The sequence below is a fragment of the Haliotis rufescens genome, unplaced genomic scaffold (assembly GCF_023055435.1).
Source record: "Haliotis rufescens isolate VD_foot unplaced genomic scaffold, xgHalRufe1.0.p SCAF_4, whole genome shotgun sequence".
Lineage (NCBI taxonomy): Eukaryota > Metazoa > Mollusca > Gastropoda > Lepetellida > Haliotidae > Haliotis > Haliotis rufescens.
Window position 1 is genome coordinate 16,871,710 of NW_025964112.1, and position 13,247 is coordinate 16,884,956.

The 13,247-nt window shown below is 39.3% G+C and overlaps 1 protein-coding gene across 2 annotated transcripts in view; it reads right to left on the reverse strand.

The window, feature by feature from the left end:
- The window catches only part of LOC124149208 (mutS protein homolog 4-like), a 36,450-nt gene extending 34,631 nt beyond the window's left edge, over positions 1 to 1,819 (reverse strand). The window contains exons 1-2 of one of the 2 annotated variants that reach the window (XM_046520642.2): positions 1,530 to 1,819; positions 188 to 317 (exon numbers count right to left, since the gene is read on the reverse strand). In XM_046520642.2, coding sequence (XP_046376598.2) covers positions 188 to 317; positions 1,530 to 1,560 — 161 coding nt within the window. In that variant the 5' untranslated portion in view covers positions 1,561 to 1,819. The remainder of the gene's footprint in view (positions 1 to 187; positions 318 to 1,529) is intronic. The other variant, XM_046520643.2, reaches the window with a different exon arrangement.
- Between the last annotated feature and the right edge of the window lie 11,428 nt (positions 1,820 to 13,247).

A 13,247-nucleotide genomic window follows, 5' to 3' on the forward strand; every position in this document is an offset into this window, starting at 1 on the left:
ACATTTCAGTAATCTGAAGTCCAAAAAAAATCAATGCTTACTTACTCAACTAAAATTTTAACTTGTGTCCTGAACATTTCTATCAGGAATCTCATGAAAGAGTAGTGGACAGGTCCAAGTTTTAGATGCAATTTCATATAACAATAACAATTTGTTTTCATAAAAAGTGATGTCTTGGTCACTATACCTCCTGGATGAGGTGCTGTCACAACAGGCTGTAGGCACATGAGCTTGTTGGTGAACGTCACTTTTCGAGCTTGGTACATAACTAGAGCTTGATAGATCTGTGGTGTCTGGTGTCTCAAGAAGTCCAAAATCTGTTATTACACCATACCATTGCAACAATATCAAAGTTAAACCTTGAAAATTACTGTCAATTATAATTCTAACCCAAGAGCTTATATTTCTTTTGTTCCAGTGAAGCATAACACCACTCAATATTCAAGCTCATTTTTGTGGCAAAAAATACAAGCATTAATGATTATCATGATGAGGAGATCCATGCATGAAATTTGGCACACCTGTGAAAAAATAGTTGTGACTTTGTCAAAATATTGGTTCAAGCATACACTGATGACTGATATAACCATATGTTTACATGGGTAAGAACATTTAGGCATTGGTTGACCCAATAAATAATCAATTTGATTGATACATAATACCATTAAACAGATCACAGATCAAAGAATAATAAACACCGTGTTTGAAAGAAAAAAGATATCTAGCTGCCATGAGGACACAAATACTTTAGAAGCTGCAGCCCCTGACCAAACTCTACAGGCCCTCATGTACAAATCTGTGACACAAAACAAGGCATGTAAATTTACTGAAGGCAATAAGGACCCATACAAATTTGAAACTACGGCCCGACAAGATCTACCCGCCACAGGCGCTTATTTCGAACACTGAATACATTTGATATGTTGATACAGATTCAAAATTATATGAAAGCGTTTCAGATAGATTTTTTCATAATTTCTGCATTGAAAACTCAATCAATCATATCAATAAATTCAAAATTAACAGTTCTTTCATTAAGCATAAATACAAAATATGTTATCTAAACTAGAACAGCCTAATTCCTTAAGGTCTGTTGTTTCCATGTGTGTCTGTTGAACATGTTAATAATGAGGTCTCATAATCTCCTAATATTCAGTCTGGGCTCACAAGCTTAATTAACTGGCTTACTCATAAACAATTTGGCAAGATATTTTGATTATGATAGCTGTTATGATTATTATATTTTCCGGTTTTTAATAGTCTCTTTCCGTTCAAAGATCATCATTTTAACCATCATCTGGGGTCATGCGGTGTCTAAATTCTAATACCGACTTATTACTAACCCCTGTTTGTAACGTTTGATGAACGTCTCGTGAGTGCGACTGTGATTTTCTTGTGTACAGTCAGCTAAACTGTAGGCGAGCCTAATGCACGTTCAACACTATTAGCAACATATTCGGTTAGGCTACGACGATGAGACTTCGTGTGTACAAGTTGACTAGTTCTGACTAAAATAAGGGGACACTTACTATATTTCGGCTGTTTAGGTTTGGACGCCATATTGTAGAAATTTAAGCCATTTGATTACAGTTTGCATTCTCGTAATAAGGACCCAAGGAACGTGGCGTGGGTTTCGTTCGCAGCAACTTTGCGTCCGTCAGTTCGGACGGTCATCCCTCAGTGCAGGAATCGCAATGAAAACTAGTAGAGTTTGATATATATGCGTCATTCTTCGGCGAAATATTTATGAAAAGTTGAGCACTCGTTTGCACTTTCCCTTCTATTGTCGAGCAGACGATTTCAAGATCGCGCACCTTGGTTAGAGTAATCTCCCTTGACGCATCAGGGGACATAACTGAGACTAAACCGTGAATATTATTTGGTCTCGTTCAATCTCATTGAAATCATTTCTTTTACGCGCCGATACGATACCTCTCAGCATGACGCAGATCTGATTTTAATGAGATTGTAAGCGTGGGTCATATTATAAGGACCTATCCGTCTGACAACCAACCAAACACATCCGACATATCAAGTTATTTTTAAAGAAACATTTCTGAGATCACAGCTATATAGGGCTGGGGCGAGTCCACATTTACTACCCGGGTACCAAACCCCCTACTACCCGACCTTACCCGGGTACCCACTGTATGCCTCAAGAGATAGGTACAAAATGTCCAATTGGGATTTATTTTTTTAACCATAACCCTGGCAAAACGTATTTAGACACAATCTGGTCATGCACACACTGAAGTTGACTTAAATTATATCTTTATTCAACCATATGAAAAGTCAGATGGAATGGGTGCATATTTTTTGTCATTAAACAATATACTAGTATCACGTGACTAACCACGGTTCCGGGTAGTTCTGTGGGTACCCGGGTCCTACTCAGTACCCATCCGACCCGGGTACCCGAGTTACCCGTCCCAGCCCTTCAGCTATAGTAGTACCATTTGCAAGAACATCATCATTCAAGTGAATATTTAACGTTGAAATGAAGTTGCAATTTAACGGTGCATTGTTAGCTTTCCCTCGGTACATGAATTTGAGGACCCGTGAAGATCCGGGGTAGTATAGGTCTTCAGCAACCCACACTTTCCGTAAAAGGCCACTATATGCTTGTTGCTAGAGGCGACTAACGGGATCGGGTGTTCAGGCTCGCTGACTTGGTTTATTCATGTCATCGATCCCAATTGCATGGATCGATGCTCATGATGTCAATCACTGTATTATCTGGCCCAGACTAGATTATTTACAGATCGCCGTCATATAGTTGGAATATTGCTGAGTGCGGCGTTAAACAACAAACTTAAATCAATGAGCCTTCATTATGGTTTTCTCCATTACGCTCCTCGTTTTAGTAAAAGAAATGATGGTTCTGTTTCTTCTTGCAAGGAGTGAGTAAGTTGGGTTTAACGCCGCTTTTAACATTATTCCAGTTATATCACGGCGTGTCAGCTTAATGTGGGAGGAAAGCCCTAAGTGATGCAGATCTCAGACCTTTACCACTTCGGTGAAACCCACGAGCACGGGTATGGTGCTGACAAACCTAGAAACATAATTTGGGCGAACTGGGATTCGAACCCACAATCATAGGTTTCTGGCGTGCCCAAGGGACGCAACTCTGCACAGCGAATCGCGGCGCCTTAGACTTCTTGCAAGGAACAACTCGTCATTATCAATGTCTTTCCGTGTATTTCTTTATGATTTAAAACATTGTTTATTCCTTTAATATTTGTTACGTAAATGTTTTTGAATTATAATATTTAGAAATGTGTTGATGTTTGAGAAAGTACATGGCATGAAAACCTGCGACAATGGCAATCACACAGATTGGCCTCTCTGTTAATTGCGACGGTTTGAGTGGATGCAACCTGGTCGTAAAAGTAGACATAAGTGACCACCACATTTGAAAGCCTCCTGAGTACTACCTTTGGTGATTCTCTCAGCGATAAGAGAGTTAAAGTTACTTTATACCACAAATGGTTTGACTCCCACCAACCCAGCCTGTTCAGGTTTCCCGACATCAACAATATACACCTGGTTCACTTGCAATGAGCCAATTTGGTAGCATTTGCAGTTATTCCATCTGGGACGTATATTTTGTCATTTTATACCCCCATACATCCGTCCGTACGTACGCACACACGCACGCACACACACTCATACGTACGCACGCACGCACGCACACACACTCATACGCACGCACTCACGCACACACACTCATACGCACGCACGCACACACACTCATACGCACGCACGCACGCACGCACACTCATACGTACGCACGCACGCACACACTCATACGCACACACGCACGCACACACACTCATACGTACGCACGCACGCACACACACTCATACGCACGCACTCACGCACACACACTCATACGCACGCACGCACGCACACACATTCATACGCACGCAAGCACACACTCATACGTACGCACGCACGCACGCACATTCATACGTACACGCACACACTCATACGTACGCACGCACGCACGCACGCACGCACGCACGCACACACACACACATACATACATACATACATACATACATACATACATACGAAAGTAGCCAAATACATACATTATTTAAAATAAAACCAGTGGTGCTTCGATCGGCTGTCTTATTTCAAGAAGATTAGAGACATTCTGATTCATTTTTTGTAGAATCCTCAGTTTAATCCATGCTTACAGTATTAACTAGTTCTGGGATCTGTGTGTCATATGAGAGGTGTATTTTCTACCACGTTGACTGTATATTTATCCTGTTTTCGGTCAGCTGTGAAAATTGAAAACAAACATTTGATGTTATATCCATGTAAATAGTGTTGTAATTTGTTATACGAATGCGTTTAAAATATGAAACATGCTTCACCAAGGAAAACATAATGTGCATTTCTTTGTTGTAAAATTTCAATCAGGTCCATCTGTCATCCTAATTTAATGAATAAAAAAACATTTTAAGAACTATCCAGTTCTAAATCTGTGCAGGTTTTTCAGTCGTTCGTTGTTCTACAATACAGTTTCCGGTTCCATTTTTCCGGGGTCTGTATATCAGAGGATTCATATGTGTAAAATTGAAGTGATTTTAGAATTGATTCGAACCTGTGTATTGTATTATGAGTAAGAATGGGTCTAAGGCAAGAATGTGTTTTTAAATACAATATGACTTTAGGCTGAAGGTTTCTTTTTTATCGACATGTGCATAAAACCCGAATGAGGACTATGTTTAGCAGCGTACGTACATTACCAGCACGGACTGAAAGAAATGTTTGTGCAGATGTAGTATTTAAAGAGCTATTGACCCTGGTCAGGTAAATATAATCGATCGCAGTCACCTTGCTGTTGATTATTACCGGGATTGCAACCATGTGATCAAAACTCAATGATGATGTTTATCGCTATATATGAAACCGGATTTCTTTCTTGAAAAGGGCTCTTTGCATTTTTTTCATCACTGTAAGTAATATTCGTTGTCGGCGGAATGGCTTGTTTTCATTATAAAAACGGGAAATACGTATCAGCACACATGCAAATATTTCGTGATTCTATTTCAAGTGGCGAGGACAATAGGATATTTCGGGTAGGTCTGTTCTGTTACATAAAATGTCGTGTGCGATCGCAATATAGATGTACATGAATAACGAACAATGAATCAAGATATATAAACGTCGTTGAAAGATTACCGCCAGTGCGGTGTGTTGTGAAGGCGGCAAGCCGTGTAGCGCCGTCAATGTTAATGGTCTAAGGGAAATAATCGTGTTATGATATGTTAATAATAAGTAAGGGTAAAGTCCCTTGTATATGAGCTCCATACACGCACTGACGAAGAGCTTAGACATGTATGGTTATCTCCCTTGCTAAAGGTCTAACAAGCTCCTCACAGCGATAGTACGTTCCCGGAGAGTGTAACGAAGGTGTCACGCGCTGGGAAGGAGCTTGAAGGTCTAATGACGTCATAATTTAGTTTGGACATGCGCAGATTATTTTCACAGTTACTCCCCTTTGATTAGTTACAACGCAGTGTCTGAAGTTTACATCTCAACCCTGAAGGGAGCTTGTACAAGGGACGTAACTCCGTTTGAAGTAAACTGGTTCCACTGTTGGTACGCGCTGCAAGTTTAGCGCTTTTAGACAAACAGGAGCACAGTCTACTAAGCTGAATTACTTCCCTTTGACCACAAATTTTACCAATTGGAAAAAAAAATGAGCTGAATTGTCTCCCTTTGACCATGACAAAACCAAGCTCCTCAGCGAGTGGTGATGGGTTTTTTCACTACATGTGCCAGTCGACCAGACATGTTTAGATTGTCAAATATTTGGTAGATCTAATGATAGATCTGTTGATAATTCTGGGACCAAGGTGCAGCCTGGTTTTGTTTGACGCTACTGCATGGGGTTTACATGTCTACATGCATTCTGTGCAAGTAAATTCAAGTTCCTAAATTGGCCCTGTCCCCAAAAGGGATACCGTATTCGACGTAATAAGCGGCCAGGGCGCTCTCAAAATTAGAAATAGGGGGCTCTTATTAGAATATTATTTTGGTGCTATAAAAAAGGATGACAAAAGTAACTTTAACAGAAAATGGTCACCTTTATTCTCAACATTTGATTCATAGCTCTCTGTTGATACATGATATGTTTGAGTCTGATTGTGTGTTGCAGCCGTTTTCTGTTTGAAATAGGACATTGTTTGTTTCCAACCCTTTAATTTTATAAAGAGTGTATTGTGCCATTCTATGCAATCCGAAATATGTCTTTGAAGGAATACGGTATTATTCTACAACTCTGGGAACAATAAAAATGTTGGAAAAAAGAAAGAATATTATTTTGGTGAAAAAGACAGAGTTGAATGATAAATTTCGTGGTTTATGCTGACAGCCTGAAATGTTTATATACGAGAGATACATTTTTCCAGAATTTAAATGCCCATAATTAAGGGTGCATATAACATAGTACGTATTATACGCGAATAAATAAGTGTTGTGTACATTGATCAATCGGAAGGGGTGCTAATTGGTATTGTTCACTAGCCAATATATTAGCAAATATCGCCGTGGGCGCTTATTAGAGCAGGGCGCTTATTACGTCGAATACGGTAACATTCATTCTCAGCAGCTGGTTGATGCCATGTATTTGCCTTCACTGATTTAGTGAACATGGGCATGTGCAACAAATAACCCCACAAAAACATTGTAGAAAATCTTTATTAATACAAAATGTGGATGCTGCGATAACAAATATGTCCCATCCCATGACTTCAAAATATACATGTAAATATTATGTTCAACATTTCATGGTCTGAGACATTTGAAGTGTTACTGAGAACAAAGGGTAAATATACACTAAAAACGCCACACTGTACACACTTTGAAACCTCTTTTAAGAGGTAATAACACTGTAACAATGGCATAAAATTAATAATCATTTACAAAAAAATAACCATGACTTCACTTTGAAAATATATTATGCTTCTTTCTCTCATATATCCAACCATCCAAACCACTAAGAATGCATTTCTGAAAACAATAGTCACAAAATATTTAAATTTAAATATATAAAAAAAATCTAAAAATACTACTACTACTTTTGGAAAAAGTACTCAACATCTACTTTTTGATGCAATATTTGGCATAAGTTGCACATTCTATTTTCAGTGTTAAAAATCCAGAATATTATGGAAGCTATCAGATTCAGGGAAAATCTAGGCAGTTGTGTTCGGATTAATAAATGTGAGTGAAACGGAATATCTCGATATATGAAGCAGAGAGCAGTTACAAGTTAGTGTAAACCAACTAATGACTAACTATCACTGAACCATCAACTCAACGCCACATTTATCAATTAACTTCACACCCAAATCAGATTAGATCTTTCTATGTGTCAAACACTTTCTCTACCATGTACAACATGGGCGGATACAGAGAGAGGGGGGGGGGGGGGGGGGGGGGGGGGGTGCAGGGGTGCGCACACACCCTTTTTATTTCGAAAAAAATCTTTATTTCTGTATAAATTACCACCAAAGACAATAAATATATCTTAATTGTGCACCCCTCCTTTTCAAAAAAGCTGTATCCGCCCATGTACAAGATGACAAACTACCAGTTCCTTTGATTCTGGTGCCAGACACGGCCATACCTTTATTTCCCTGGGTATTTTATCTCTATTCTATCATGATACATTCCCTGGACCCATTCACTACTAAAGCTTTGTTTCAGAAGTGATTTTCACTATCCATATTCTTGTTACAAAGAATGTCTCTTGCTCACAAATACAATTTGGATTGGGCAGGTATTCTAAGCATTCTTATTATCATTTCATTGGAATCAGGCTCAAGGAAGTTATGAATGGTGAGGTGAGGTGAATTGGGGTTTATCATCACGTCCAAGATTATTACACTTATATAGGGACGTGTGGGTCCAGGAAACTTTACATGAAAGAATGGAGATATGATCCTGTTTATTCATTGAGGGTGGGTAGACCCTAAATTAGATAGTGAAATGAGTGAGTGAGTTGGGTTTAAAGCCGCTTCCAGTTATATCGCGGCTTGTCAGCTTAATGTCGGACGAAGGTCGGAAGTGATGCAGGTCTCAGACGTTTACCACTTCGGTGAAACCCACAAGCACAGGTATGGTCCTAACAAACCTAGAAACATAATCGGGGGCGAACCGGGATTCAAACCCAAAATCACAGGTTTCTGGCATGCCCAAGGGACGCAACTCTGCATAGCGAATCGCGGTGCCTTAGATGACTGGGCCACCCATAGATCCAGATAGTGAAATGGAGTGATAACCATTTTGGTCAGTTGAACATCATGAACATAGTAAACCACTTAAGATCGTGAAAGGTTCTTCAGTGAGAACTATCTGAAGGAGCTGGTCTAACACATGCAGTGGGTGGGAAGTTCCAGGTGATGTAGTGAAATGGTGCTGACCAAGAATCTCCATGTTACATCCCACCAACTGAGACACAAGACTAGACTGCAAACAACATCTATAAACGTGCAAGTTTCTACATCATAAACATTTTGTTAGGAACAAAATTGCTGTATCTATCATTGGTGTAGTCAAACAGAAAACAATATACACAGATTCTTGACATGGTAAACAATGTTACAGATAGAGCAGGACCTTCACCAGAACAATTTGAGATACTGAATGAGTGAGTTTAGATTGACAACACCTTTTCTTATCTATGTCAGAGGAAATGTCACGTGAGAGTGAGTGAGTGAGTTGGGTTTAACAACGCTTTTAACAGAATTCCAGTTATTTCAGCTTAATGTGTAAGGAAAGCCCGAAGTGATGCAGGTCTCAAACGTTTACCACTTCAGTGAAACCCACGAGCATGGTGCTGACAAACCTAGAAACATAATCGGGGGGAACCGGTCACGTGAGAAAGGTCATAGACATCTACCACTGTGAAGAAACCCACCAGTACGGCTATGGTACTAACAGACCATTGACAATTATCTGAACATTTTCTGGGGTTCAAACCAACATAATCAATAACAGAAGCTAAGATTTATAGAATCATTCAAACATAATCATAGTGTGCTGATCTGCTATACAGGCTACAGAATAAGTTATTTTCTAAAGTCTGTCTTAGTCTCTATAAACGCGCTGTATTTGTGAACCTGACTCACAGAAACAATGCAAAAGCTGACATATCTCAACAGTTGAGGATGAACAACAGCCTTTGATGAGGTATACACCCAATAGCAGGTAAATATGGACAAGCCGTCAAGACAAGACACGGATGTGTTGGCTCACTCAACATGTGCTTTCCCAAAGTACTCTGGGAAATAAATGGGAAATAAAGACACTTCTAATCTTTCTAAATCCTGCATGATGCTTACTTGCTGTGGATATGTTCATTTCATGACAACTCCCATCCCTAAAGTATGAGTCTCTGATCTGAAATAAAGTATAAAGCACGACCAGCCTCGACAATATTGCATAGAAATTCAAACCATATTGCATGATGATACGTAATGACTAAATTGCACTATCAATCTAGGATTATTTGTTCTTACAGGCAATAATCGTGTTACACAGATGATGTATAAAGGACACAGCAACGTCTAAAGCATCCACCATTACCCAGTATGGTAGTCTCCATTCTATAATACCCTGGGCCCATTCACCACCATTAGTTCAGTTTGACTGACAAAAAGCCATCCAATCAAATTACCGTATTCAACGTAATAAGCGCCCACAGCGATATTTGCTAATTTATTGGCCAGTGAACAATCCCAATTAACTCCCCTTCCGATTGATCAATGTACACAAGACTTATTTATTCGCATATAATATGCACTCATATGTTATATGCACACTTAATTATGGGCAATTAAATTCTGGAAAAATATAAACATTTCAGGCTGTCAGCTGTCAGAAATTTATCTTAATAATATTCTAATAAGAGCCCACTATTACTAATTTTGAGAGCGCCCTGGGCGCTTATTACGTCGAGTACGGTACAGTTATTTCATGATTAGTACAAGGGGCAATATCACATGATATCACATTACCGTAGTCACCATGTTGCACACTATATTAAAGACACCTAGGAAAGCCTGGCAGAATGAGGATAACACCTTTTTCAACAAAAATGTGAGCGAGTATGGTTTTACGCTTCTTTTAGCAATATTCCAGCAATATCACAGCAGGGTACACCAGAATATGGGCTTCACCCACAGTAGGGAATCAAACCCGGGTCTTCGGTGTGACGAGCGAACGCTTTAACCACTAGGGTACCAAACCGCCCATTTCAACTAAAAGACCATTAGTAATAGTGAGTGAGTGGGTGAGTTGGGTTTAACGTCGCTTTTAACAGCATTCCAGTTATATCAGTTCGGTGAAACCTACGAGCACTGGTATGGTGCTGACAAACCTTAAAACATATTCAGGGCAAACCAGGATTCAAACCCACAATCATAAGTTTCTTGCGTGCCCAAGGGACGCAACTCTGCACAGTGAATTGCGGTGCCTTAGACGACTGCCCTCCCCCCATTAGTAATAGTCGTCTTCTATAAAACACAGGAAGGCCTCACTTGTTTGAGAGCATAATTCTAAATGTAGGTCTATGCCAAACTCTCGTTCAGAGTCATTTGATCACCTCTTCGGTTCCAAGCTCACAAGAAAGAGAAATGAAAGTTAATGGTGGGAGACATGGAGATGTCACAGAAACAAAGCTCTGGTGGAGAAGCAGTCCAGGGTATATTTGCATAACAGAATGGAGATATAATCCTGGATAGTCAAGGAAGGCAACGATTCACAAGTGGTACACTCACGAAACACACTCAGACAAATACAATCGACCACACAAGATATCTGACTAAACACTCACAGCCTTTTTCTCATCCAGGCTGTATTTCCAGCCAACCATTTTCTTTCGTAGAACAAATATTATATATTTGAATATGTACAGCAAAATTTCATATTATATTACACAATGCAAATCTGAACAAAGCCTTGCTCAAACACCACATGCTATACAACTTTGAATGTCCTCTACGGGAAAGGTGAGTTCTGGGTTAAGCAACGCCAACAATTAACAAATTTACCCCCACACCTGCCTTACATATACTTTTTATATGCTTGTTCGTTGTTTAACACCACACTCAGCAATATTCCAGCTATATGACAGTGGCCTGTAAATAATCATATCTGGACCAGACAATCCAGTGATTGATATTAAAGGCAAAACTCCACGGGGTGTGATGACACACAAGCAACCAAGTCACGGAGTTGGACCTGATCCGTTGCAAGAACAGGTTGTTTCAGTTTCATGTTGTTTAACGCCGCACTCAGCAATATTCCAGCTATATGACGGCGGTCTGTAAATAATTGAGTCTGGACCAGACAATTCAGTGAACATCGAACCACGCAATTGGGATACGATGACATGCATCAACCAAGTCAGCGAGCCTGACCATCCAATCCTGTTAGTCGCCTCTTACAAGCATAGTCGCTTTTTATGGCATGCATAGTCGCCTTTTACAGCAAGCATGGGTTGCTGAAATCCTATTCAACCCCGGATCTTCACGGGTCCAAGAACAGGTTGCCCGGGACTTATTCCTATTCCTAAACCTATTCCTATTCAGGAGCAGGGGACACTGAAACTTGGACCTATTTATTATTTAGACTGACTCTTAATCAGTACAAATTATAGTTGGGAAATAAAATCAGAAATTAACAGCTCAACTGGCAAACATTGACACTTCTGTGCTCATACAATCACACCAATCTTGTTGGCTGAGAACAAGGAATTTCAATATCGTCTTGGAAATGTCCAATTCTACAACAGATCTCATTTTGTGTATTTTCTTGTCTACTTCTATATAGCATGTTCACTGACCTAGATTATTGGGTACTGAAAGAAATCTTTGAACATTTTTCCCTGAAAAATCTGTAATGTGGTAGAGATGTACTTATGGAATGTTGTTCTGCATCAAACTTATGGACAAATGCAAATAAGTTGATTAAAGTCTGATAACAACTAAACATCTAAACTAGGTCTAAAATTCAACATGCACTATTTCAAACACATACTCAAATTGCCTTTGTACTAAACAATTACTTTTTTTAAAAATCAGGTTAATTCTTTGAGCAAACCTGACACAAGTTTAACAACAAATGCTTTAAAAATAGTCACACAGCTCTGAAGCTTACCTCAACTTGTCTGGAATATTTACAAAATAGGGTCTCAAGTTCATCATAAAATGGTAAACAAGAATATGTAAGCGTAAATATTTCCACACAAATAAAAGAACCTGAACATTTCATGATCGGCCATTTCAGGGTCAGAATTCAAAACAGGACAAAACTTCTGACATGTCTTTCCACATGCCACATACTAACAGCACATCAAATTTCACAACAATATATGCAAAAACAGATGACTTATCTGCAAAAATGACAAATTCAATATGGTGGTCATGCAAAAATCATTTCAGAATTTTACAGAAGCCATTGTTGGAATCATGTATGCCAAATTTCTTCATCGTAGGCCTTGTGGTTTCAGAAGGAGTGATTGAGTATGGTTTTACGCCGCTTTTAGCAATATTCCAGCAATATCACGGCGGGGGACACCAGAAATGGGCTTCACACATTGTTCCCAGGTTGGGAATCGAACCCGAGTCTTAGGCGTGACAAGCAAACTTTAAACACTAGGCTACCTGACCGCCTTGTGGTTTCAGAAGGAGGGGTTTCAAAATGTAGAGGTTTAAAAGCGGTAAGACAAAGCGCCATGACATAAGCTTGCTTGAGCCATCGGTTTAAAAGGTTTACTAAAAACTGCCGGAAAATCAGAAATACATCTGCAAGCTATTTCATAACCATTAGTTGCTTGAGCAGCACAATACAGAATTCAGAGTGAATGAGTGAGAAAAAAGCTGCCACCAGCTTCCGAAAGGCAGCCTGTATATTACATAGCTAGGGCTGAGTTTGGTTGTGGGAGCAATGATTGTAATATTTCAATCATCTCTATTATGACAGGGAAAGTGCACTGGGCGTATATTAACAAATTACAGCCTGTCATCATTTTCTATTTTCATTTTTAGAAGGAAAAATCATTGTTGAGGAATCACTTATATGTGCCAGTATTCCCTGTGTTAAACATACTTAATCTGAGGGCAAGTAGAACTTCCAGCTGTGACGAGATTGTTGAAATGGAAGTTTACAGATTAATTACTAAAAACAATAAACACAATCTGAAATTTCGGATTGAAATGTCA